At 46.4% G+C, this 27,529-nt stretch overlaps 3 protein-coding genes and 2 pseudogenes across 3 annotated transcripts; 4 read left to right on the plus strand and 1 right to left on the minus strand.

The window, feature by feature from the left end:
- Positions 1-7,031: 7,031 nt before the first annotated feature.
- Positions 7,032-7,745, minus strand: LOC123399457. The gene has a single exon (XM_045093866.1). The coding sequence runs from the start codon at positions 7,482-7,484 to the stop codon at positions 7,047-7,049; it is 438 nt and encodes a 145-aa protein (XP_044949801.1). The 5' UTR covers positions 7,485-7,745; the 3' UTR covers positions 7,032-7,046.
- A 2,295-nt stretch (positions 7,746-10,040) lies between these two features.
- On the plus strand, positions 10,041-13,672 carry LOC123394980 (wall-associated receptor kinase 5-like). Its single transcript, XM_045089890.1, has 3 exons — positions 10,041-11,356; positions 11,787-11,969; positions 12,163-13,672. Exons 1-3 carry the CDS (start codon positions 10,417-10,419, stop codon positions 13,332-13,334), a joined length of 2,295 nt encoding a protein of 764 aa, XP_044945825.1. The 5' UTR covers positions 10,041-10,416; the 3' UTR covers positions 13,335-13,672.
- Positions 13,673-20,304: 6,632 nt separating this feature from the next.
- Positions 20,305-22,311, plus strand: LOC123394982 (annotated as a pseudogene).
- On the plus strand, positions 21,355-23,310 carry LOC123394981 (annotated as a pseudogene).
- Positions 23,311-23,319: 9 nt separating this feature from the next.
- LOC123394979 (wall-associated receptor kinase 5-like) lies at positions 23,320-26,717 on the plus strand. Its single transcript, XM_045089889.1, has 3 exons — positions 23,320-24,552; positions 24,967-25,149; positions 25,355-26,717. Exons 1-3 carry the CDS (start codon positions 23,583-23,585, stop codon positions 26,530-26,532), a joined length of 2,331 nt encoding a protein of 776 aa, XP_044945824.1. The 5' UTR covers positions 23,320-23,582; the 3' UTR covers positions 26,533-26,717.
- Positions 26,718-27,529: the final 812 nt, after the last annotated feature.

The following is a 27,529-nucleotide window of genomic DNA, read 5'->3' on the forward strand; positions in this document are numbered from 1 at the left end:
AATTTAATTTATTTGTAAATTGATCATAAGATTATCTCGGGTGAAGAATAAACTATTCTGCATCCTGGGTGATAAATAGAGTTTTTATCTATATATAAGGTAATTTTTTAATTGAATATTTAAAACATCAACAATATATGTAAAGTTCCACACGTGCAAGTGCTAGGATCATCTATGTGCATGCTTATATGTTTTCATATACTTTTTCCTTCACGTGTTAAACAATTTTTTTAAACTCAGTGCACAAAAATAATAATTATTATAATAATTATTATTATTCTCTTGATATTTGCAAGCATATGAGAAACAAGATAATATTTTTTGGACGCCAATCCGTGGCGAAAAGATCGGCAGGAGGGATGGCAAGCGCAGACGCCTTGGATGGCATTTTGTGTGTTGGGGCCCGGGGCTGGCATTTTGTGTGTTGGGGCCCGGGGCTGGCATTTTACAAAACTGCTATGCCATTTTGTTTAATTTATGAAGAGATTTTAGCGAAAACTCTGAGCGTTCGTTGAGATCCCAACCGAGCGAACGTTCATCAGATATCTATATTGTACTTCTGATTTGAATCTAAGGAGGTTTGTTGATTATACGACAAGGTTACAATAAATCCGAAGTTATCCAACAAGAACTCCAAACATAATTTTGACATATATGAGCACTTACATCTGTTTTTGACAGTTGAAACTACTGTTATTTTGCAGATTAAAAGCAGGTAACTAAGGGGCAATCTACACAGACTGGGTGGAGGTAGTATGTGTGATAGAGGCAATCTAATATATTACTCCCTTCGTCCTAAATTTTTTGTCTTAGATTTGTTTAGATATAAATGTATCTAGTTACGTTTTAGTATTTTGATACATCTATTTTTAGACAAACCTAAGACAAGAATTTTGAGACGAAGGGAGTAGTAAATAAATCACATTCTGGCGAGAGCGAGACACACAACATGCAGGCATCTACTATTGCACGACGATGCCACCGTGCGAGAACACAGATCCACCACAACGATGCCATCATAGTAACACCATTTTTTGTCTCAAAAGACTGGTTTTTAAATTCATCCCTAATTCGATAACCTTGTTAAGGTAGGATCCGAAGAATATTTATTCAGCGTCATCATCGCCATCATCAAAGCCATTCGATCAAAGTATTTAACAAAAAACTATCACAATTTGTGGAACAATGCCTACAAACTACCACTTTACACATTTGTCCCGAAAACTACCAGTTTTTCATTAATCTTGAACTAAAAACTACCATGTCTGAAAAGCACACGATTCATCTCATTTAAACTCGATTATCATAGGGTTGGCTCACATGTAAGTGTTGACGTGGCACAGTAATCAACTCCGTTAACTTTGTATAGATCGTACATTGGCGGATTCACCGACGAAGAGCGCCGCCCGGGCGTTGGGAGACTGTTGCAGGAAGGCACCAGGGCGTCGTCCGGTGGCTCGCCTTGCCTGCAGGTCGTGCTGCGTGGAGGCCCAGGTGCCGCCTGAGGTCGCCGCCGCAGGGAGGCCCCACGACGCCGCCTGGCCGGTCGCGTCGCTGGGAGGCCTCGCCTGCAGGTCGCGTCGTCTCCTCTAGATGCGGCCACGTTGCCGCCGTACTTCATCTTCTCCGCCTTTGATGAAGTTCGTCGCTGCCTCGATCTCTTTCTTCGATGACCCGTGTGACCTGCGGCTGGCGCCAATGGAGGAGCTGGTGTCGCCCAAGCGGCCGGCGACGGTTGGTCTCCGTCGTCCCTCGTTTCATCATCCACCGCCGGCGCCGGTGACTACCTTGGTCTTCCTCCATGGGGAATTTTAGAGGAAGGAGGGGAATTTTAAAGGAAGGAGATATAAATGACACGTGGGCCTCATATGTTGATGGTCAAACTTAACGCTAGTGACTTTTTCAGTCTTGCATGTGGGCCAACACTGTCATAGTCGAGTTTAAATGAGCTGAATTGGGCGCTTTACAAACTTGATAGTTTTTAGTCAAATATGAACAAAAGTGATAGTTTTTAAGATAAATTCGTAAAGTGGTATTTTGTAGACGCGGTTCGACGAATTGTGATAGTTTTTCGTTAAATATTCATTCGGCCAAGACGATAAACAACAGAAAACCTAATAAGCTAGTAAATTCTGCGACCCCACTAGTGGGGACAGGGCCTATAGCCCCGGCCCGTAAGGGGCTTTAGTCCCGGTTCACCAACCGGGACTAAAGGGGCGGGACTAAAGGCCTAACCTTTAGTCCTGGCCCTGTTCCAAGCCGGGACCAAATGTGCTCCACGTGGGCGCCTCGGAGCGCCCTCAGGGGCAGGCCCTTTAGTCCCGGGTCTTAACACGGACCGGGACTAAAGAGTTTCAGATTTTGTTTATTTTTGGGTTTTAGGGTTTAGGTGTTCGGGAGATTAACGTGATGCCTCGTTTGATGTTCGGGAATTAGTTTTCATATAATTATAAATAGAAATAATTATGCATATATATATATATATATATAAGATTAACTTATCTTACAAGCGAGCATATATATACAATTATATGGAGATCTGAATTATCGGGACTAGAGCCCGTCTATTCGATTACATGGACCAACATCAGTAATGGCCCCTAGCTACACTAAATCGTCATTTGTCATCTATAGCTTCCGTCCTCATAAAGGTCGCAAGCTCCTCTGCAACGGCAACCGCACGTTGCTCTGGTAGGGACTTCTCCCTCATGGCCGTGTACTATATAAGAGAAAATGAAAAGTGTTTGAAATTGAATAAATAATTCAAAACTAAAAGGTTTAGTACATTCCATACATGCATTACATAAAAGGTTTAATACATTATTACATTATTGCACCAATATTCCTATCTATTATTTCTGTTTTCTTCTGGATCGTAGCCATGGAGAATCTTCATCATTCAGTAGGATGCTTGGGTCAGTTTTCACTTTGAAGGGCGGAATTTCACAAAACTTATTATAATCTACTGACATGTCTGTCTTGTCATCTACTCCCACGATGTTTCTTTTTCCTCAAAGAATTATGTGGCGTTTTGGCTCATCGGACGATATCTTCTTTTGCTGATTTCTTTTTCTCGTTTTTGTAGACATGTCCTTCACATAGAAAACCTGAGCGACATCATTGGCTAGGACAAATGGTTCGTCCATGTAGGCAAGATTGTTGAGATCCACTGTTGTCATGTCGTACTTTTGGTCTACAACTACCCCGCCTCCTGTCAGCTTCACCCATTTGCACAGAAACAAAGGGATCTTAAAAGTAGGTCCATAGTCAAGTTCCCATATCTCCTCTATGTACCCGTAATATGTTTTCAAACAGTGTCCATTCTTGTCTGTTGCATCAAAGCGGACACCTCTATTTTGGTTGGTGCTCTTTTTATCTTGGGCAACCGTGTAAAATGTATTCCCATTTATCTCATACCCTTGGAAAGTACATATAGCCGAAGATGGTGGCCTGGCCAAACAGTACAGCTGATCTCCAACGGTGTCATCATTCATGAGATGTGTGTGCAACCAACAGCCGAAAGTCTTCTCGTGTTCCCCATTAATCCAAGAGTCAGCCTTCCCCGGGTTTTCGGAGCATAGAATATTCTTGTGTCTCACGATATACGGAGCCACCACGGTGGAATTGTGTAGAACTGTGTAGTATGTTTGAGAGAAAGAATGCCCGTCCATACATACTTTTGCTTTCCTTCCTAGTGTGCCTTTTCCTGTCAGCCTACCCTCATACCGAGATTCAGGAACACCAATCGGCTTAAGGTCAGGAAGAAAGTCCACACAAAACGCAATGACCTCCTCTGTTCCATAGCCCTTGGAGGTGTTTCCTTCTGGCCTAGCACGGTTACGAACATATTTCTTTAAGACTTCCATGAACCTCTTGAAGGGGAACATATTGTGTAGAAACACAGGACCGAGAATTCTAATCTCTTCGACTAGGTGAACTAGGAGGTGTGTCATTATATTGAAGAAGGATGGCGGGAACAACAACTCAAAGCTGACTAGACATTGGACCACATCAATCTGTAACCCTGATAGACTTTCTCGATCGATTACCTTGTGAGAAATTGCATTGAGGAATGCACATATCTTCACAATTGCCAGGCGAACATTTTCCGGTAGAATTCCCCTCAATGCAACCGGAAGCAATTGCGTCATAAGCACGTGGCAGTCATGAGACTTTAGGTTTTGGAACTTTTTGTCTTTCATATTTACGATTCCCTTTATATTCGACGAGAAGCCAGTCGGGACCTTGATACTGAAAAGGACTTCAAAGAAGATTTCCTTCTCTTCCTTAGTAAGAGCGTACCTGGCACGCCCTTGAAACTGCCCTCGATGCATGTCATCTCTTCCTTTATGACGTTCCTAGTCCTCCCGTGCTTCCGGTGTATCTTTTGACTTCCCGTACAAGCCCAGGAAGCCTAGAATATTAACGCAGAGATTCTTCGTCAGGTGCATCACGTCGATTGCCGAGAGGACCTCATGGACTTCCCAGTAGGGTAGCTCCCAAAATATAGATTTCTTCTTCCACATGGGTACGCTCTTATTAGGGCCGTTAGGAACAGGTTAGCTGTCAGGACCCTTTCCAAAGATTACTTTTAAATATTTGACCATATCAAATACTTCAGCACCAGTACGGATGACAGGCTTCCCCCGGGGTTCTGCCTTGCCATTGCAATGCTTGCCTTTTTTCTTTAAGGGATGCTTGGGCGGAAGAAAACGACGATTGTACGGGTACACATTCTTCCTACATTTGTCCAGATATATACTTTCTGTCTGATCCAAACAGTGTGTGCATGCATTGTATCCCTTGTTTGACTGTCCTGAAATGTTACTAAGAGCAGGCCAATCATTGATGGTTACGAAAAGCAACGCTCGAAGGTCAGATTCCTCTTGTTTGTGCTCGTCCCACACACGTACACCTGGTTCGGCCCACAGCTGTAAAAGTTCATCAACTAATGGCCTTAGGTACACATCAATATCATTGCCGGGTTGCTTTGGACCTTGGATAAGCACTGGCATCATAATGAACTTCCGCTTCATGCACAACCAAGGAGGAAGGTTGTAGATACATAGAGTAACGGGCCAGGTGCTGTGACTGCAACTCTGCTCCTCAAAAGGATTCATGCCATCTGACTCAGACCTAACCATAAGTTCCTTGCGTCAGCTGCAAATCTCGGGAACTCTCTCTTGATTTTTCTCCACTGCCGACCATCAGCGGTGTGCCTCAACTTATCATCGTTCATACGATCTTCCATGTGCCATCGCAACAACTTCGCATGATCTTTATTTCTGAACAGACGTTTCAGCCGTGGTATTATAGGAGCATACCACATCACCTTGGCAGGAACCCTCTTCCTGGGTGGCTCGCCCTCAATATCACCAGGGTCATCTTTTCTGATCTTATACCGCAATGCAGTGCATACCGGGCATTTATCCATATTCTCGTACTTCTCACCGCGGTATAGGATGCAGTCATTAGGGCATGCATGTATCTTCTGCACGTCTAATCCTAGAGGGCAGACAAGCTTCTTTGCTTCGTACGTGCTGGCGGGCAATTCGTTCTTTCTTGGAAGCATCTTCTTCATCAGTACCAGCAACTTTTCGAATGACGAGTCAGTCACACCGGTCTCTGCCTTTCACTTCAGCAATTCCAGTGTGCTACCCAGCTTCTTCTCGCCATCTTCACAAGTTGGGTACAACAATTTGTTGTGGTCCTGTAACATCTGCTCGAACTGCAACCTCTCCTTTTCTGTGTCGCAACCTCGCCGTGCATCAGAAATGACCCGGCCAAGATCATCAGCGGGCTCATCTGGTTCCCGTTCTTCATCCTGATCTTCTTCTTCATTGTCTTCCATTGCGGTATCAGCATACTCAGGGAACATAGATCGGTAGTTGTCATCATCGTTCTCTTCTTCTTCATCGTCGTCTTCCATCATAACCCCTCTTTCTCCGTGCTTGGTCCAAACATTATAGCCCGACATAAAACCGGACCGAAGCACGTGGCTCTGAATGACTCTTGAGGAAGTGTAATCCTTCTCATTCCGACATTCAACATATGGACAAAACATATAGCCACCACCATGCTTGTTCGCATCCGCTGCATCTCGAAAAGAATGCACGCCTTCTCTGTAAGCGGATGTGCGTCGATCACCGTACATCCATGGATGGCTCATCTGCGTTATACGACAGTATATCAAATACAATCACGATCCTAAAAATTAGTACCGCACGGTCTAAACGAGGAAATATAGTTGCTAACCTTTTAGAATAAGTAGAAATAAAGAGGAAGAGGTTTAAGCGTGGCTCGGGCATCTCATATCGTAGTTGTGTTCGGTGAACTGAAGCGGCATCGCTCTAACACACATTTCAACAAACACCTCTAGTGCATAAAAAAAATGGAGAGCTAGCACACACCCACACTCTTCCATCCAAGAAAAAGGCAAGGAAGAGGGGAGAGGGGGCTGTGCTATATATAGGCAGAGGACTTTAGTCCTGGTTTAAGACACAAACCGGGACTGAAGGTGGCGCACATGCGGGCTGCACACCGCGTAGCCCTTTAGACTTTAGTCCCGGTTTGAGACACAAACCGGGACTAAAGGCTCCTTACGGGCCAGGACCAAAGCCTCGTGGGCGGCATTGCGATTTGGGGCGACGTGGCCGGGCCTTTAGTTCCGGCCCAGAGGGAGGCCGGGACTAAAGGGTCCAGGCCAAATGCCCGTTTTCCACTAGTGCCCCTCGTCATTTGCAAGCACATGAATGACTGACATTCACATATAATACTATTTTTGTGAATCTACGGAGGTTTATTGATTATTGGACAGGGTTACAATCACGCTGAAGTTATCCAACAAGAACACTGGAACATAATTCTGACATATATAGGCACTTACTTCTGTTTTTCGACATTTGGAAAATAATACTGTTCTTTTGCAGGTACGGCTATCTCATCTGTGATTGCCAGCAGGTAACTAGGAGCCAATCTACACAGACGGGATGGAGCTAGTATGATAGAGGCAATCTAATATATTAGTGAACGCACGCACGCATCTACTACTGCACGATGCTGTCGCCGTAGAGGGCGGCGAACGCGACGTCGGTGTCCTCCCTGGACCGGCCACGCCGCCGCGTGAACGGCATCGTCAGCGACGTCGCGAACCGCGCGGACATGGACCGCCGGTGCCGCGGGGCCGTCGTAGTCGCCGTAGGTGGCGGCGATAGCAGCGCTGCCGACGACACGCCAGCGAAGGTCCAGCGCGCCGACGTCGAGGCCGGACATGTCCACCGCGCACCGCCGGTGGATGCAGCGCGTGCAGAGGCGCCGGGCGGCAGCGCGAGCCTCGGAGGTAGCTGCAGCGGCGCCAAGGACGGTGGCGCTGTAGCGGCGGCTCCGTGGCCTGCCGGCTTCTTCGGGATGCCCGGCTGGAGCTCCCACTTGAAGGGCACGGCGCCGGGCGTCCTGAACGACGGCAGCTCCTCCGTGGACGCCATTGGTTGCCTCTGACGGCCGGTGTGAGGTCTCAACTCTCAAGTGTGGTCGACTGAATCACTGAAGCAAAGCGCAATAATGCAGAGTGCCATGGCGTGCCATACCCGGTGGTTTTATATCGCCATCGTCGGAGACGATCACTTTTGCAGATTGAACCTTGGGAGTTTTATCATTTTCGGAGTTGATTCCTATTTGGACCACCTTTTTGTCACGATCCTATAATTGTGTCATTGCATTTTGGATTTTGCAATATATTCCGATTCGCGACATCACCACATTTTATAGTGTTTGTCCGCTACACACTGTACTTTGGATTCTGTATATGATGTATTCCATTTTGCAACGTCATGACATTTTATAATTTTGCCAGGTTTGCACTATATTCCGATTCGCAACATATTTTGTTTTGGGGTTTGGCCTTACATCGCACAATGCTCCTATGCACCCTTGATCTGATTCGAAGGAACACAATGAAGCAAATATACAGTTCGCCCACCGGACTCTTCTTATTCCGCCGCACTCCCCCAAACTCCGAACCCGAAGCACGCATTTGGTGGGAGTGGCTAGATCATATGGGACCTAGCGCCAAGTAAACGGCAACTGAAAATGTGCCTCTGATTTGGGTAAGGGAAAGAAAAGAGTAGTTCTTCCTGTCATGAAAAATAAAATGCAGTACAAATTAATATTACATATATCCAAAACACGTTGCAAAGTGTCACTACGAGGTAGTCCAAATCAGAATTAACTCTTGTTATGGGTACAAAAAATTAGAGCCGACATGTACCGTCGACGACATGGATCGATACATGTATGCTCAACACGATACGGATAATCCATGGACGTTTCGAGCACAAACTAGTGATGTTTACAGCACAAATTAGTAAGTGGGGCCAGGACATTTCACACGTATATCCTTGCCAATTGGTGCCCACGCAGCCAGTCGACATTGTGTCGATGTCGGAATTAAGCACCAGGGCCAACGTATTGAAACGGGTGTAGACTAATCCTACACCCCTCATGATGGCCAAATGATAGGAGAGCAGTAGCTTTGACCAGATGCGAGGAGCCCGTGATGGAGCGACGAGAAAATTCGAGGACCAGAGTGCAAATACGGCGCTGCTCATTAAGCAGAGGAGACAGGTCCAAAGCTGTATTGTATTGATTATTTAGCATAGTAATACAGGCAGGCAGGAACAAGCTGTTTGATGTGCACGGCCAAATTAAGAGACACAGAGACTAATGACTGTTGTTGTTTTGCTCCAAGTGTCGTCTTCCTGATCACTCATGGCTAAGTCCCACTGGCGTCTTCCTGATCACTCATGGCTAAGTCCCACTGGCATCGCCGGCCGGATTTTATATCATTGTTTGATTATTATTCTATTTTGATCTCTAATTTTTTTGACAGAAAAGTACAAGCTCTCTTAGCTAGCCAACTGATTCCATGGTATTTTTATGTTGCAACACCATTTCCGCACCAACATGACACCGGTGATTCTTTTTTCAGGTTAGACCGAGTTCGGAATTCCACCAGCTCCGTGAAATCCCAGGAGCTGCGCAGCTAGGACACAGCTGCTCCACATTTTTCTACCATAACTCCATCTACTTCCAGAGTGGAGTTGTAGAGCGGAGGTACTCCGAACAGGGCCTTAGTATCATATCAGTGATAGTAGAGTGTTTCAGTGTCCACACTCATCTGCATCCGGTCAAAAACAAATATTAGAAAAATTCAAAAAAAATCATTTTTTATGAAAGATAATTTGATGCATGTGGTCCGCTCTAATTTTTGTATCATTTGAACATCTGAACAGCTCTCAGAAAAAAGACAAATCAGATTAAAACAGTATATGAACAGTAAATTTTTTTAGAGATCCCGAATTTGTCTTTCTATCCTGATTGAAACAAATAATTGGAGGCCCATGTAAAACCTGGGTCGGGCCAGGACGGCATGGATGGCTTGTATGGCCCAGTAATATGGCCTTTTCACACCAACATGGCACCAGCAGTTTTTCTTTTAGCGAAACATTAGTGGTTGTTTTTGTTTTTTACTTTTCAGAAGACACCAATGTTTTTTTCTCTGATTGAGACAGAAATTTCGAGGCCCATGGGAAACTAACCGGGCCAGGACAGCCTGGATGGCTTGTAGTACCCAATGATAGATAGGCCCAACTGGACTAATCGGCCTATCCAGCTAGAAACCAATACATGAATGCATTTTTGCAAATAAAGCATACAAATGCTTGGATTTACTTTTCGAGATCAGCACACGAATTTCAATATGCGCAGGACCACAGGATTGACAAAAATTCCCAAAACCAGTGACCGCAGGCTTAACAAACACATTGGCAGACAGGAAGCATAAGCGTATGCGTATGCGTATCGCGTAGTCTCCCAAATTCCTCCTTTTCTAGTGAGAAGTTGGAACAGGAGTGTGTTCTCACCTTGTTGACCTCAAAGGAAACCTTGCCCTCCAACCAGCCAATCTGCGACGGTTCCTTGCCCTCCAACCAGCCAAGCCAATCACAACTCTTGTTGATGTTGATTACATTGTTTCCTGAAACAATAGACAATATAAATGAGATTGAAACTACATCTTTAAACAAAACATTCGACAATGACAGGAGGTACTTTATTTGTTGCATGGATGACTTCCGGTTTTCATGCTCGAATTCTTTCGCCGGACGGTAAGCATCAATAGTGATGTTCAGTTAAAAGAAAGAGGTGTCGTATCTCTCAAAACGAAAACAAATGAAACTATGAGACAACAGGCCCAAGAATTAGGGTCAAGGTCTCCCCTGCTGTGGTATGGTTAGTGATATCATTTGTGGTAGTTAAACAAACTAACACCTTATCGCTTGAGCACCATACCAACTTGTGTTTACTTATTTGCAGGCACAAACCTACTACAAATCAGTTTAACATGGTCTGGTATGCTGTATGATAACATGTAACATGAGTAATCAGCGTCCACCTATGCTGGTTTTCCTAGCTAGCATTTTCCTGCCAGCAGCTGCAACGCTGGCCAGAGCCTCTTCCGGGCGCTCCGTCTCGCTGCCAGGATGCCCCGACAAGTGCGGCGACGTGCCCATCCCATACCCATTTGGCATCGGCGCGCACTGCGCCGCGACCAGCCTGAGCAGCTACTTCAACCTCACCTGCAACGGCACGATCGATCCGCCGCGGCCAATGGTCGGGAACGACGAGGCAGTGGTTGAGATCACCGACATCTCGCTTGAGCACGGCGAGATGCGCGTGCTCAGCCCGGTCAATCACATCTGCTTCACTTCGGAGACCACCTTCACCAAGTTCCTCGGAGGGTATGAGCTGCAACTCACGCCCTTCCTCCCCTCCCCATCGCGCAACCGCTTCACGGTCATCGGCTGCAACACACTGGGGCTCATCAGCGGGTACAAAGGCACCGCCAGCCAGTACGTGGCTGGCTGCTACTCCTACTGCGAGGGCGTCAACAACACGACTGAAGGCGCGCCGTGTGCTGGGATGGGCTGCTGTGAGGCTGCCATCCCTGCCAACCTCACCTCCTTCGGGGTCAAGTTTGAGATGAACCAGAGCAAGGTATGGGGCTTCAACCCGTGCTTCTACGCCATGGTGGCGGAGGTTGGGTGGTACAACTTCAGGCAGCAGGACCTCGTCGGCAGACTTGGGTTTATTGATGATCGAGCCCAGAGAGGTGCCCCCGTTGTCGCTGACTGGGCAATTAAGAACGCCTCATGCCCAGAGGAGGGGAAGGACATGCCCAATGACTATGCCTGCATCAGTGTCAACAGCCATTGTGTGGCCGCGAACAATGGTCCGGGGTACTTATGCCAGTGTTCCAAAGGATATGAAGGCAATCCTTATCTTTTGAACGGCTGTCAAGGTTATATCTACTCAAATTTAACTTCCGTAGTTTTCCAGGGATCATTCTCTCAAAACTGATGCAATTCTAAACCATATCTCAGTGTTAGTTCCACAAGATGTATCATGAAAAATTAGGTTTCAACACAAGCCTTCAAAAAAACATTGCTAGTAGCAAAAGGCAGCACTCATAGTCATATTTGATTTCTACCACGCCAAAAAAAAAGAACTGGAAAATAATGGCCTTCTTTTCTACTGTGAATTTTTTATTTTAACACATGATGTAATGTTACTTTAGAACAAGTAATGTATAGGGAAGTTTACAGCATTACAAAGCGAACTGACTGGTTGGCTTCATTACTTGTTGAAACTTTCTTCGGCTGACATATAACAATGAAAATAATGTGTGTTTAGTTTGACTATTGAGTGCATGTTCTCGTTATTGTCTTCAGACACAGATGAGTGCGCATTGCGTAAGCAGCACACCAAGTATAAAGATTTGTATCCGTGCAAAAATGGGGTCTGCCACAACACACCAGGAAGCTACTTTTGCAAATGCAAGAAAGGAACAAAATCTGACGGTACAGATTTTGGATGCCAATCTCTGCATTCTCCAGCTGACAAAATGGTTATTGGTAAGTATCATCATGTAAAGAGGTTACCTCTGATTCATATTTTCATCTACATTAAGGCGTGTCGCGTAATGACAAACACCCATGTAATACTAACATATATAATATTAATTCTAGACACTACTTAGAAGGAAAAGAGTAGAAAATACTGAAGTCAAAATCTGTGCAGAAATTTACTAGAAATATATTTTTACAGGCCTCAGTGTTTCTGCCACGGTGGTGATGGCCTTAGCATGCTTGTTGCTCATGCAATTGCAAAGGAAAAAACACAAGAAGGAGAAAGATGAGTATTTCAAACAAAATGGAGGACTCAAGTTATATGATGAGATGAGGTCAAGGCAGGTTGACACAATTCGTATACTTACTGAAAAAGAGATAAAGAGAGCCACTGATAACTACAATGAAGATCGAGTTATTGGCTGTGGCGGCCATGGGATGGTATACAGAGGAACTTTGGATGATCAAACAGAGGTCGCCATAAAAAAGTCCAAAGTAATCAGCGATGATTGGAAGGAAGAATTTATCAATGAGATAATAGTCTTATCACAAATCAATCACCGAAACATTGTGAGGTTGCTAGGCTGTTGTCTGGATGTGGATGTCCCAATGTTGGTCTATGAGTTCGTCCCTGGTGGTACTTTATCTGAGTTTCTTCATGGCGCTGGTTGTAGATCACCAATCCCTTTGGATCTTCGCCTGAAGATTGCTACACAGTCAGCAGAAGCTCTAGCGTACTTACATTCTTCGACATCTCGCACAATCCTACATGGGGATGTCAAGTCTGCCAACATTCTCTTGGATGATCAGCTCAATGCAAAAGTTGGCGATTTTGGAGCATCGGCACTTAAGTCCATGGATGAAAGTGAATTCATCATGTTTGTTCATGGAACACTGGGCTACCTTGACCCAGAGAGCTTTATCAGTCGTCATCTCACCGACAAAAGTGATGTATACAGCTTCGGGGTGGTTCTTCTGGAGCTGATAACAAGAAAGAGGGCTATATATACTGACAACTTCAATGAAAAGGAATCATTGTCATATAGTTTTCCGTTGATGTTTCATAAGAGGAGACACCTTGTTATGCTGGACACTGAAATTATAGATGATGCAGTTACGGTGGTGCTTGAGAACATGGCGGAACTTGCAGTGCAGTGCCTTAGCTCAAAGGGAGATGACAGGCCAACGATGAAGGAAGTTGCTGAGAGCCTACAGATGATGAGGAGACTCCGACTGCACTCAGCTAGTGATCCTGAAAATAATCACTATACACATAGCTATGGAGGATCATCTTCAGTTGTGGTCCCTTTGGAAGAGACAACACGTGGGACCATCGATATGTCCGAACTGGTTGTCGATCTTTCAAGATGATGTTTGTAATTTTTTATGCACGGTCAATTCTTTTGTTTGTGATATGTGACAATAAATATTTAACCCCCACTGTGGCAATAGTTACACCAATTTATGGGGCAAAGAGCCTAACATTCAATTTGACATCCCAGAGAAATCACCACATACACCATTGTTTTGGTTTTCACAAGAACACACACGCCATTGCAGGAACATGTGGATGACAGGCGTAAATTTTGATTATGGGTATCCAGACTTTGTTTTGGCCATTTAATTTGTAAATGTTCCCATTTGAACTTAGGACATATCTACTTATGCAACACAAAATGGATTTTATTAGTTCCATAACAGCAATCGGAATTTACCTGTGCTGGGTGAGGAATGAGTGTCTCCCCATTCCGCGTGTCGATACGCGCTACAGATCCAATCATGAGCTGGTGACCAGCTGCCACTGAGCAGACTCGCTGGCGTCACTACAAACTGATCCAAATTCACCAGTACCGGCATTCACCACCGGCCTCCATGCCACATGGAACCCTCCCTCTCGGCCAGGGTCACCGTGGTTCGCACGACAGAACCTTAGCGCTGGAAGCCCGCAGTGGCGCCCTGGACGAGCCGCTGCGCTCATGCGTCTGCTGATGTGGAACAGCTCTGGAGCATCCTGCCATTGCTGCACAGCTTCATGCTTCCCCGCCTTTTGTACGGCACCTCAGCTGGTTCAGAGGTTGGCCGGCAAGTTGGGGGAGGGATGCTTGCACACTGGAGCAGTGGGTTGAGTGATTGAAGATATTCCTGGGAACCGTATCGTGACTTGCAAAGCATAATCTTCAATTGGCACTTTCATTTCTGATTTGTTGTATTTTCTAACCCGTGGGAAATAGAAGTTCACTCATCGCATTCTTTGCTCTCTTTGCTGCCACTGTCACCAAACAACCATTGTTCTCAAGTAGCAGCGATCATGACTTGTCCAGAACATGGCGATTATTTCGCCAATTTTGATCCGGTTCACCTCGTCTGCCTCATTTTACTTTTCCGAAAACCAACAGGAACCGCATGTTTGTCAACGTTCGATAGCCAAATGATAGGAGAAGCAGTAGCATCGATTTGGAGATGCTTGTGAAAAAGCGAAGAGATCCAAATACCTAGCTGCCAACTGACTCCATATCCTTCTTTCTCTGCAACTATGTTTCGACAGCAATACATCATCAGAGTTTCAGCGTATAACTTGGGCCGGGTCAGAAGCCGGATGGTATGCATTTTCCCGAGCCCAGAGGTAAATAGGCCCAACCATACCACCCAGCCCATCCAGCTAGAAACCTGAAACTCATCACCCGCTCCTCTCCTGATGCCCCTTATAACATAAATATATTCTTCTAGGTGAACACATGAATGTTGATATGTTGCAACTGACCAATCCACACACCCTAACAATGCAAGTTAACACACTTGCGAATGAGAGTGTATTGTGTAGGCTCCAGATTGTAGAAGTTAATCATGTTGTTTCTTTAGGATTAGGAAAGAAAGTCAAACCGAGTCCTAGTAGTATTAGGATTCCTAGTCCTAGTCTATTTTCATAGTCCCTTGTGGACGTGTATAAAAGACACCCTAGGGGTGTTGATTGTAACACCAGAAAAACGAAAAGCAATACAAAGCAAAGGCTCGACACGGGCCTTTAGCCATCAAATCCATCGATCAGTTTTATTCGTGTCGCTAGTTACGCAAGTTCCGTCAAGTAGCCGGCCGAAGCAAGAATCGCGTAGGCACGCCTGTACAGCTGCATACGCACGTTCAAAAGCCAACAATTGGTATCAGAGCCTCGACGATCTACGATCTACGATGACGGACAGCGACGCTGAGTCGGTCAAGTCCGGCAGCGGCGGTGCCAAGGCGAACAAGAACGGCGACAAGGTGAAGAAGGGCGTCAAGTCAGCAACCAGTGGTGGAGGAACGAGCGGCGCCAACGTCCAGGCGCATCGCAACATCCCCATCTAGTACCCGATGCTCACTGACGCCAACTACGGCGTGTGGGCGGTGAAGATGAAGATTATTCTTCGATCCCTTCGAGTGTGGGAGGCCATCACGGACGACGAAGTCGACGAGGAGCGCGACGAAGGTGCCATGGCCGCCATATCCCAGTCCGTGCCGGATTCCGTGCTAATGACATTGGCGGAGTTCGAGACGGCAAGAGAGGCGTGGAACGCACTCAAGGAGATGAGGATCGGAGAAGATCGCGTCACCAAGGCTCGGGCACAAGTGCAAAAGCGCCAGTTTCACAAGTTGCAGATGGAGGAAACTGAATCGGTGAACGACTATGCCATGCGTCTTACTACTTTGGTGGGAGAGATCCGCGCGCTTGGTGCAAAGCTCGATGAGACCGAGATTGTGGAGAAATTTTTTAGTTCGGTGACTGATAAATTCACGTACATCATCGGCACGCTCGAGCAGCTTTACGACATCGACGACATGACCATAACGGAGGCAATCGGACACTTGCGGACATGGGAAGAGAATGCTTGTGGCTGTCGGAAAGGCAAAGGAGGAGGTAGCGACCAACTCATGTACTCGCGCGCAGATTGGGAGGCCCCAAGTAGCAAAGGAAGGCGTGATGGTGGCGAAGGCTCAAGCAACGTGAAGCGCGACGGACAAACCGAAAAAGGCAAAGGAAAAGGCAAGCCACAAGGTCATGGTAAGGCGGACCAATCTAAAGGGCGGAAGCCACAGAACTTGGATTTATCCGAGGTTAAGTGCTATAACTGCAACGAGATGGGTCACTTTGCAAAGGATTGTCCGAAGCCTAACAAGCGGGAGATCAAGGCAAATTTGGCAAAGCAGGAAGACGAAGGCCCGGGTCTTCTGATGGCCGAAGTTTGTGATCTCGCTAAAACGGTGGTTGTGAAACCAACCCGGAAGGTGCTACTTCATGAGAAGAATGTGACACCTAAGTTATCCGGGGATCACAATGGGTCGTGGTATCTCGACACGGGTGCCAGTAACCACATGACGGGATGCAAGGAGAAATTCCTCGAGCTGGAATACGATGTTGAAGGCTCGGTCAAGTTCGGTGATGGTTCAGCTGTGGAGATTTGCGGGCAAGGATCTGTCCTCTTCGAGGGTCTCACAGGCGAACATCGCATACTCACCGGAGTGTACTACATCCCACGGCTTCGCAACAACATTATCTCTATTGGGAAGCTTGACGAGAATGGATGCAAGGTGAATATCAAGAACGGAGTGATGACGATCTTCGACAACCTCCGAAACGTGCTAGCTCGTGTTAATCGCACACGGAATAGGCTCTATATCCTCAACCTTGATCAATCTCAACCGGAGTGTTGGCTCGCCAAGAGTGATGATGATTCATGGTTATGGCATGCTAGATTTGGACACGTTAACTTCTACGCCTTGAAGAAGATGTCAAAGATGGAGATGGTATCCGGGATGCCATTTATCGACCATGTTGATCGAGTATGTGACGGGTGCTTGGTTGGAAAACAGCACCGCAAGCTGTTCCCTGCTCAGTCTACCTATCGTGCAAGTGATGCACTCGAGCTGCTTCATGGTGATCTATGTGGCCCTATCACCCCGGCAACTCACGCTGGAAAGAAGTATTTCTTCCTTGTGGTAGACGACTACTCGAGATATATGTGGGTCATTCTCCTACGATCTAAAGATGAGGCGTTTGAAGCGTTCAAGAAGTTGAAGGCTGCAACAGAGATGGAACACAAGCTGAAGGTTCGCGCTCTACGGACAGATCGCGGCGGAGAGTTTACGTCGAATGAGTTCAACGACTACTGCGAGAAGATCGGCATAAAGAGGTTCCTCACGGCACCTTACACGCCGCAGCAGAATGGGGTCGTTGAAAGGCGCAATCGAACCGTCGTTGACATGGCAAGGAGTTTACTCAAGAGCAAGAACCTGCCGGGGACTTTTTGGGGAGAAGCTGTCTCGACGGCGGTCTATCTTCTCAACCGGGCTCCAACGAAGGCGGTGATCGGCACGACTCCGTATGAAGCAATTTACGGACGTAAGCCGAATGTGTCTCATCTACAGACATTCGGGTGCGTGGCACATGTGAAGACGGCGGAGCCGCACCTCTCAAAGCTTGCCGATCGTAGCACCAAGATGGTGTTCATCAGATACGAGAGCAGTTCTGGCACCAAGGCATACCATTTCTATGATCCACAAACCAAGCGTCTACGGATTTCACGCGACGTCGTGTTTGAAGAAAACCAAGCGTGGAATTGGAGCGCCGCAGCCGGCGATGCTCCAAACAGTAACATATTTGCAGTTGAATTTCCAACTGATGATGCAGGGGAGGATGTCCAGGTGGTTGGCAAGACGCCCAACCAAGGTGACCACAATGGTAGTGATCATCATGGTGCCGATACCGACGACGACGTGCATAGGTCGCAAGAAGATAGCGACAACGAAGCGCACGGCACGGGTGGAGATCTCGATGACAACATCGACAACGAGGCGCATAGTGACGATGACAATCAAGATGATGATCATGATCACGACGACTACGCCGACGACGCGGATGTCGATGACACGCCCGAGACTCAGCCATCTTCCTCAAGTGCATCAACATCGACACAATTTGTGTCACCTCCTTCGCAAGCCACAACGGATTCCTCAGGGCCTCATCGCTACAAGACCCTCAAGAAAGTCTACAAGTACACAAAGCCAGTTACGCTCGAGTACTCCGGACTATGTTTGTTCGGAGTTGAGGAGCCGGCGAACTTCGTAGAGGCGAGCAAAAGTCCTAGCTGGACGCACGCCATGGATGAGGAGATGAAGGCAATTGAGAGCAATGGCACGTGGACTTTGGTAACCCGACCTCCAAACCAAAAGACGATAGGTTTGAAGTGGGTTTACAAGTTAAAGAAGGACACGGAGGGTGCCATTGTGAAGTACAAGGCAAGGCTCGTTGCAAAGGGCTACGTACAACGTCAAGGAGTTGACTATGATGAGGTGTTTGCACCAGTTGCTCGAATCGAGACGGTGAGAGTGCTCCTAGCTTTGGCGGCACAAGAGGATTGGAAGGTTCATCATATGGATGTTAAATCCGCTTTCCTCAACGGCGATCTCACAGAAGAAGTGTACGTGAAACAACCCCTCGGCTACGAGAAGAAAGGCGAAGAAGGGAAAGTTTACAAGCTCAAGAAGGCACTTTATGGGTTGAAGCAAGCGCCAAGAGCTTGGAACTCAAAGTTAGACCGAAGTCTGGTCTCGCTCGGGTTCAAGAGATGTCCCCTCGAGCACGCAGTCTATACAAAGAACTCCAAAGGCTCAAACCTGCTAGTTGGAGTTTATGTCGACGATCTGATTATCACCGGAGATAGCGTACAAGAAATTGAACGTTTCAAGGCGCAAATGAAGAACAAGTTTAGCATGAGTGGTCTGGGATTACTCAGCTATTACTTGGGCATCGAAGTGAAGCAAAGCTCCGGAGAGATTTCCCTATGTCAATCGGCTTACGCGGTCAAGTTATTGGACAAGTGTGGCATGTCAGATTGCTACGCGACACAAGTTCCAATGGACCAACATCACAAGTTGAGCAAGCGTAGCTCAAATCCGCCGGTGGACAACACAATTTATCGAAGCGTTGTGGGCAGCCTAAGATATTTGGTGCATACCCGACCTGACTTGGCTTATTCAGTCGGGATCGTGAGTCGTTTCATGGAGAATCCGACAACCGAGCACATGAGCGCGGTCAATCAAATCTTGCGCTATGTGAAAGGCACCATTAATCTTGGTTGCACGTACAGAAAGGGAAAGGAAGGATTGATCCTTCGTGGATATTCAGATAGTGACATGGCAGGTGATGTTGATGACCGAAAGAGCACAACGGGCATGGTTTTCTACCTTGGCCCGAATCTGATTAGCTGGAATTCTCAGAAGCAAAAGGTGGTGGCACTGTCTTCATGCGAGGCAGAATACATAGCGGCAAGCACGGCGGCTTGTCAAGCAGTGTGGCTGAGAAGACTCCTAGCTATTCTTGCAAAGCGGGAGGTGCAGAAGGTGTCATTGAAGATTGACAACCAAGCTGCAATCTCATTGTGCAAAAATCCGGTTCATCACGAAAGGAGCAAGCACATAGATACCCGGTTCCACCACATCCGGGAGTGCATTGAAGAAGGGTTGATCGAGGTTCAACATGTGAACACGAAAGACCAACTTGCCGATATTTTCACCAAGTCCCTCGGTCGACAGAAGTTCATCGAGATGAGGAGGAAAGTCGGAGTGCAAGAAGTGAAGTCAAGCAACAAGATTAAGGAGGTGAATGTAGAAGTTAATCATGTTGTTTCTTTAGGATTAGGAAAGAAAGCCAAACCGAGTCCTAGTAGTATTAGGATTCCTAGTCCTAGTCTATTTTCATAGTCCCTTGTGAACGTGTATAAAAGACACCCTAGGGGTGTTGATTGTAACACCAGAAAAACGAAAAGCAATACAAAGCAAAGGCTCGACACGGGCCTTTAGCCATCAAATCCATCGATCAGTTTTATTCGTGTCGCTAGTTACGCAAGTTGCGTCAAGTGACCGGCCGAAGCAAGAATCGCGTAGGCACGCCTGTACAGCTGCATACGCACGTTCAAAAGCCAACACAGATTTCTTTTCAAATGAGCTCAAACAGGTCTGTGCTCACCTTGTTAATTTTCTATTAAAGGTAGGCCAGAACTGGTCAATCTGTGATGATTCCTACTGGCTGTATGTTACCACACAGCAGATCACCTCGTTTCCTGAAGACAAGAGAAAATAAAATGAGGGGGTGAAACCATTGACAAAAGAACCCCACAAATAAAGAATCAAGACTACGGCAAACACGCAATCAAGGTCAAAGCATCTGTGGATGTTAACGTGCACTCCAATATACTAATACCACTTGTAGTAGTTAACTGACACTCTTGGAGATTCCCTCTCATGAATAACCATATACAATCAGTATTGTGCAGCAAACTTGCAAGTACATGTACGAGTACATACATGTAACATGACTAATTGGCATCCAATCATGCCAGGAGCATCAACAGCCCTGCTAGTTTCCATGGTATGCATCTCCTTTCCAGCAGTGGTAGCAGCGGCCGGAGCCTCTTCCGAGCGCTTCCATGTCGTTGCCAGGCTGCCCCGATAAGTGCGGCGATGTGCCCATCCCATACCCTTTCGGCATAGGCGAGCACTGCACCGCGACCAGCTGGAGCACCTACTTTGACCTATCCTGCAATGGCACAATCGATCCACCACGGCCAATGATTGGCGATCCTGTGATGGTGTCAACAACACGTCAGATGGCGCACCATGTGCTGGGATGGGCTGCTGTGAGGCTGCCATCCCAGCCAACCTCATCACCTTCGAGGTCATATTTGAGATGAATCAGAGTAATGTATGGGGTTTCAACCCATGCTTCGATGCCATGGTGGCCGAGGTTGGGTGGTATAATTTCAGGCAGCAGGACCTCACCGGCAACCTTGGGTCTATCAATGATCGAGCCCAGGGGGGTGCTCCCATCATTGCTGACTGGGCCATTACGAATGGCTCATGCCCGGATGAGGGGAAGGACGCACCTAATGACTACGCCTGCATCAGTGCAAACAGCTACTGCATGGCTACGAACAATGGCCCAGGGTACTTATGCCAGTGCTCCAAAGGATATGAGGGCAATCCTTATCTTCTGAAGGGCTGTCAAGGTTAGATATTTACTATAATATAACTTGTGTAGATTTTCAAGGATATTACTCTATAAACTGATGGAACTCTAAACCATATTCAGTGTCAGTTAGACAAAATACACTTCCATCGTTCCATGAAACATCTGTATGGAAACTCACCAGCACGTGGATTCTTAATTTCACCTTGTGTAGCAACTCCAACTTTTAGTTTCAACAGAAGTCTTCAAAACTTCTGTGCAATGTGCATACAGGTGACCACCTGGCACACCTGCACTAAAACAGTGAAGTCCAAATTCCAATAGAAATTCACTGTCAGTTTCCCCAAAATATACTTTTGCAGGCCTCATTTTTTGTGTTTCTGCAACTGTGCTATGGCCTTAACATGCATGTTGCTCATGCAATTTCAACGAAAAAGGCATAAGGATATTTCAAACAAAATGGAGGTCTCGAGATATATGATGAGATGAGGTAAAGGCAGGTCAACACAATCCGCATACTCACAGAGAAAAAGATAAAGAGAGCCACTGATAACTATAATGAAGATCGAGTTATTGGAGTGGTGGTTATGGTCTGGTCACAGAGGAACTTTGGATGATCAAAAAGAGGTTGCCATAAAGAAGTCCAAAGCAATCAACGGCGATTGGAGAGAAGAATCTGTCAATAAGATCATAATTTTGTCACAGATCAATCACAGAAACATTGTGGGATTACTCGGCTGTTGTCTAGATGTAGATGTCCCAATGTTGGTCTACGAGTTTGTCTCCCATGTCCCATGGTACTCTATCTGAGTTCCTTCATGGTGCTGCTCCTAGATCTCCAATCCCATTCGATCTATGCCTGAAGATTGCTATACAGCAGAAGCCCTAGCTTATTTACATTCGTCAACATCTCGCACAATCCTACATGGGAATGTCAAATCTGCCAACATTCTCTTGGTTGATCAGCTCAATCTAAAGGTTGCCGATTTTGGAGCATCGGCACTTAAGTCCATCGATGAAAGTGAGTTCATAATGTTTGTCCATGGAACACTTGGCTACCTTGACCCTGAGAGCTTTATCATCCGCCAGCTCACCAACAAAAGTGATGTGCACAGTTTTGGGGTCGTTCTTCTGGAGCTGATGACACGAAATAGGGCTATATATTCTGACAGCTTCAATTGAAAGGAATCATTGTCATATAGTTTTCCCTTGAAGTTTCATCAGAAGACGCGCCACATTATGCTGGACTCTGAAATTACAGATGATGCAGGGTTGGTGCTCCTTGAGAACATGGCTGAACTTGCAGTCCATTGCCTTACTCAGAAGGGAGATGATAGGCCAACGATGAAGGAAGTTGCACGGGAACAATGCTCATGAAAACAACCGCGATGCGCATAACTATGGAGGGTCATCTTCTGTTTTCGTCTTGTTCGACGAGGAAACACACGGAACCATCGATATGTCTGAACTGGTTGAAGATCTTCCAAGATGATGTTTGTAACTTTGTATGCACAGTTAATTCTTTTGTTTGTGGTATGCACTACTAAACCCACACACTGTTGTAAATTGCAAATAATTTACAGTGACAATAACACTCTAAAAACACAGCCTCTATAATGATTTAGGGTGCACTCTAAAAGTATTTTAGAGGCTATGGAGTGCTTTCTCATTTCAGACACTCTAAAACTGCAGCCATTATATTTTTGTTTACATGAACCCACTTGGCAGTGGTTTACCATTTCTTTCTTTCTTTTTCCCTTTCTTTTTCTTCCTGTTCATCCCGGCTGCACCTCACCCGTCTAGGCCGGCCACTCTGCTGACGGCCTCTACCTACAGGGCCACATGTTTGTCAACCTTTGATAGCCAAATGATAAGAGCAGTAGATCGATTTAGAGAAGCTTCCACTCAAGCGAAGAAGAATAAATTCTTAGCTGCCAACTGAGTTCACATCTTCTTTCTCTTCAACTATGTTCTGATAGCAATATATGGTCACATATTCTCAGCTTATAGGTTGGGCCACATCGAATTCCGGATAGTGTGCATCTAGCTAGGCCAGAAGTAAATAGGCCCAACCATACCTCCTGGCCCATGCAGCTAGAAACTCGCCACAGCTTACTACATGAATACCCCTAAAAAAAAACTTACTACATGAATGTTGACATGTCCTATACTGACCAATTTCTTAAAGAAAAGCCTCTGAGAATGCAAGTTAACGCGTTGGCGAATGAGTGTATGTCTAGGCCACATATTTCCTCTTTTCTAATGAGAAGTTGGAACCGGGGTGTTCTGACCTTGTTGATAACTCCAAATCGTCTCCTTCACATTATCACCAACACCAAATCATCTCATTTCCTGGAAACAACAGAAAATAAGGTGAGGGGGGCGAAACCATTGACAAAAGCAAGAACTCCAAATAAAGAACTAAGAGTAAGATAAACACAATCATGGTCAAAGTCTCTGTGCGTGCTAACATACACTATAGTAATACCACTTGTAGTAGTTAACTGACACTCTTGAATATTCTCTCAGATGAGCTATATACAATTAGGATTGCATGGCAACTTGCAATTGCTTTTTTGCAGAGACAAGCATACCACATACTGATTTAGCTGGGCAAGCTGATGTGCTGTTTGCATACATATAACATGGGTAATTGGCATCCAATCATGCAAGCAGGATCAGCAGCCCTGCTAGTTTTCATGCTATGCATCTCCTTTCCAGCAATGGCAGCAGCGGCCGGAGCCTCATCCGACCGCTCCATGTCTTTGCCAGGCTGCCCCGACAAGTGTGGCGACGTGCTCATCCCATACCCCTTCGGCATTGGGGAAGACTGCGCCGCAGCCAACCGGAACAGTTACTTCAACCTCATCTGCAACGGCACGATCGATCCACCACGGCCGATGGTTGGTCAACCCGAAGCAGTAGCTGAGGTCACCGACATCTCACTGGAGCATGGCGAGATGCGTGTGCTCAGCCCTGTCAACCACATCTGTTTCAAATCAAACACCACATTCACCAAGTTCACTGGAGGGTACCAGCTGCAGGACACGCCCTTCCTACCCTCCCCATCGCGCAACCACTTCACAGTCATCGGCTGCAACACCATGGGGCTCATCGGTGGTCAAAAGGGCACCGCGAACCAGTACGTGGCTGGCTGCTACTCCTACTGTGATGGTGTCAACAACACGTCGGATGGCGCACCATGTGCTGGGATGGGCTGCTGTGAGTCTGCCATCCCAGCAAACCTCACCACCTTCGAGGTCATCTTTGCGACAAACCAGAGCCAGGTATGGGGCTTCAACCCATGCTTCTACGCCATGATAGCCGAGGTTGGGTGGTACAATTTCAGGCAGCGGGACCTCGTCGGCAACCTTGGGTTTATCAAAGATCGAGCCCAAGAGGGTGCTCCCATAATCGCTGACTGGGCCATTAGGAATGGCTCATGTCCAGAGGAGGGGAAGGACACACCTAATGACTATGCCTGCATCAGCACAAACAGCTACTGCATGGCCACGAACAATGGTCCAGGGTACCTATGCCAGTGCTCCAAAGGATATGAGGGCAATCCTTATCTTCTGAACGGTTGCCAAGGTTAGATATTTACTCGAATATAAATTGTGTAGATTTCCAAGGACATTACTTTAAAAACTTATGGAACTCTAAACCATATTATGTGTTAGTTAGACCAAATACACTTCAAGGAAACATCTATACGGAAACTCACCAGAAGGTGAATTCCGAATTTCACACAGTGTGACTGCCTGGCAGCAATCATATAATCATATTTGGTTTGCAGCACACCTCAGTGTAGTAACGGCAAAAAAAAAGTCATGTTTGCTCTTTGCTGTAATATTAAGTTGAGACAAATTTACAGAAAGCCAAGCTACAGCATTACAGAGAGAATTCCCTACTTGACTTTATTACTTTTTGATCAATATTTAATGAAAGTAAAGAGGAATTTGTGTTTAATTTGATGCTTCTAAGTGCTTTCGTCAATATCTTCAGACACAGATGAGTGCATGTTGCGTAAGCAGGACCCCAAGTATGAAGATTTGTATCCGTGCAGAAAAGGGATATGCCACAACACACCAGGAAGCTACTTATGCAAATGCAAGACAGGAAAAAGATCTGATGGTACAAATTTTGGATGCCAATCTTTGCATTCTCCAGCTCAAATATTGGTTATCGGTAAGCATCGTTCATGTAAATACTTTATTTATATTCATGATTCCATCAACATTAAGATTTGTACTGCCATAACCAACATCATTTAATATATAAAAAATTACCTCGGAACCCTACTTACAAGTTGCAAACAAGAGAAAAAAACAAAGTCGAAATTCTAAAAACAGGAATTTACTAGCATCAGTTTCTCCAAAATATATTTTTGCAGGCCTCAGTGTTTGTGTTTCTGCAACTGTGCTGATGGCCTTAACATGCATGTTGCTCATGCAATTTCAAAGAAAAAGGCACAACAAGGAGAAAGATGAGTATTTCAAGCAAAATGGAGGTCTCAAATTATATGATGAGATGAGATCAAGGCAAGTCGACACAATTCGCATACTTACAGAGAAAGAGATAAAGAGAGCCACTGACAATTACAATGAAGATCGTGTTATTGGATACGGTGGTCATGGTATGGTCTACAGAGGAACTTTGGATGATCAAAAAGAGGTTGCCATAAAGAAGTCCAAAGCAGTCAACAATGATTGCAGGGAAGAATTTGTCAATGAGATTATAATCTTGTCACAAATCAATCACCGAAACATTGTGAGGCTACTCGGCTGTTGTCTAGATGTAAATGTCCCAATGTTGGTCTATGAGTTTGTCTCCCAAGGTACTCTATCCGAGTTCCTTCACGGTGCTAATCCTAGATTGCCAATCCCATTTGTTCTTCGCCTGAAGATTGCTACACAGTCAGCAGAAGCTCTAGCTTACCTACATTCGTCGACATCTCGCACAATCCTACATGGGGATGTAAAGTCTGCCAACATTCTCTTGGATGGTCAGCTCAACGCAAAGGTTGCTGACTTTGGAGCATCAGCACTCAAGTCCATGGACGAAAGTGAGTTTGTTATGTTTGTCCATGGAACCCTTGGCTACCTTGACCCTGAGAGCTTTATCAGCCGCCGCCTCACTGACAAAAGTGATGTGTACAGTTTTGGGGTGGTTCTTCTGGAGCTGATGACACGAAAGAGGGCTATATATACTGACAGCTTCAATGGAAAGGAATCATTGTCATATACTTTTCCTTTGATGTTTCTTCAGAAGACGCACCACGTTATGCTGGACTCTGAAATTACAGACGATGCAGACATGGTGATCCTGGAGAACATGACTGAACTTGCAGTTCACTGCCTTAGCCAGAGGGGAAATGACAGGCCAACGATGAAGGAAGTTGCAGAGAGACTAGAGATGATGAGGAGACTCCATTCGCACACAACCAATGGTCATGAAGACAACCGCTATGCACGTAACTATGGGGGATCATCTTCGGCTGCTGTCCCATTCGACGAGACAACACGCGGGACCATGGACATGTCCGAACTGGTCGAAGATCTTGCGAGGTGATGTTTGGAATCTTGTATGCACATGCACAGTTAGTTCTTTGGTTTATTTTATGCAAAACTAAACCCAGCCGCCCTTATGATTGTGAAGCGTAACAAGTTAACCTGTTCATGGAGCAATTATCCTAACATTCGATCAAATCGCCACACTTGCATTTCTAGGTATGCAGCATGTATGTACATAACGCGTGCATACTGTATAGTTTGACCATGGACAGCCATAATGTGTGTATACTGTATAGTTTGTTGGTTATTGCCATGTGAATTGTCCCCATTCTGAACTCTGAAGATGTATTCTGCTATTTACACTGGTGAATCGAAGTTCACCTGTGGTGGACGTGGAATGGATCCCCTTGTGTTGGCGCAGCTCAATCCAATCCTGAACCGGCGACCAGCGGCTGCCGAGCAGACTCGCGGCCGTCGCGCTGAACCGATTCGAATTCACCAGCACCGGCGTTCACCACCGGTCGCCGCGCCGCACGGACCTGTCCCGCCGAGTCCGCGGGACGGAGCCTCGGCGCCGGCAGCTCACGGCGGAGTCCCGGAGGAACCGCGTGGCCACCGCCGCTGCTGACGCGGCCTCTCGCTGAAGCCTCCCTCCATCCCCTGCCGCAGAGCCCTCCCGTCGAATCCGCGTCTCAGTTCGGAGCCGGAAGCCCGCGCTACTCCTGCCGCACCAATGCGGACGCTCGCTGAGGCCAGCCTCCGTTGCTGCACAGAGTCGTGCTTCCCCGCCGGCCGGCCGCCACCACGGCAGTCGGCGCCGCGGCGGCGTGGGAGGCCGTCCGGCGACTTGGGCAAGGGACTCTCGCTGCTGTAGTGAGGAGTGGTGAAACGCAGAGGATATTTTCGTGCACGCGTATTCTTAACTTCAAAGCGTATTCTCTTTTACCGCTTTCCTTAAAGCATCTACAGACGATCGCTCGATAGTCGATACCCGCCTCAAACCATGGGCGGACAGCCAGGTCATTGAACAGTCAAAAAAAAAATCCCACTCAGGC

Source organism: Hordeum vulgare, chromosome 5H (assembly GCF_904849725.1).
Source record: "Hordeum vulgare subsp. vulgare chromosome 5H, MorexV3_pseudomolecules_assembly, whole genome shotgun sequence".
Classification (NCBI taxonomy): domain Eukaryota; kingdom Viridiplantae; phylum Streptophyta; class Magnoliopsida; order Poales; family Poaceae; genus Hordeum; species Hordeum vulgare.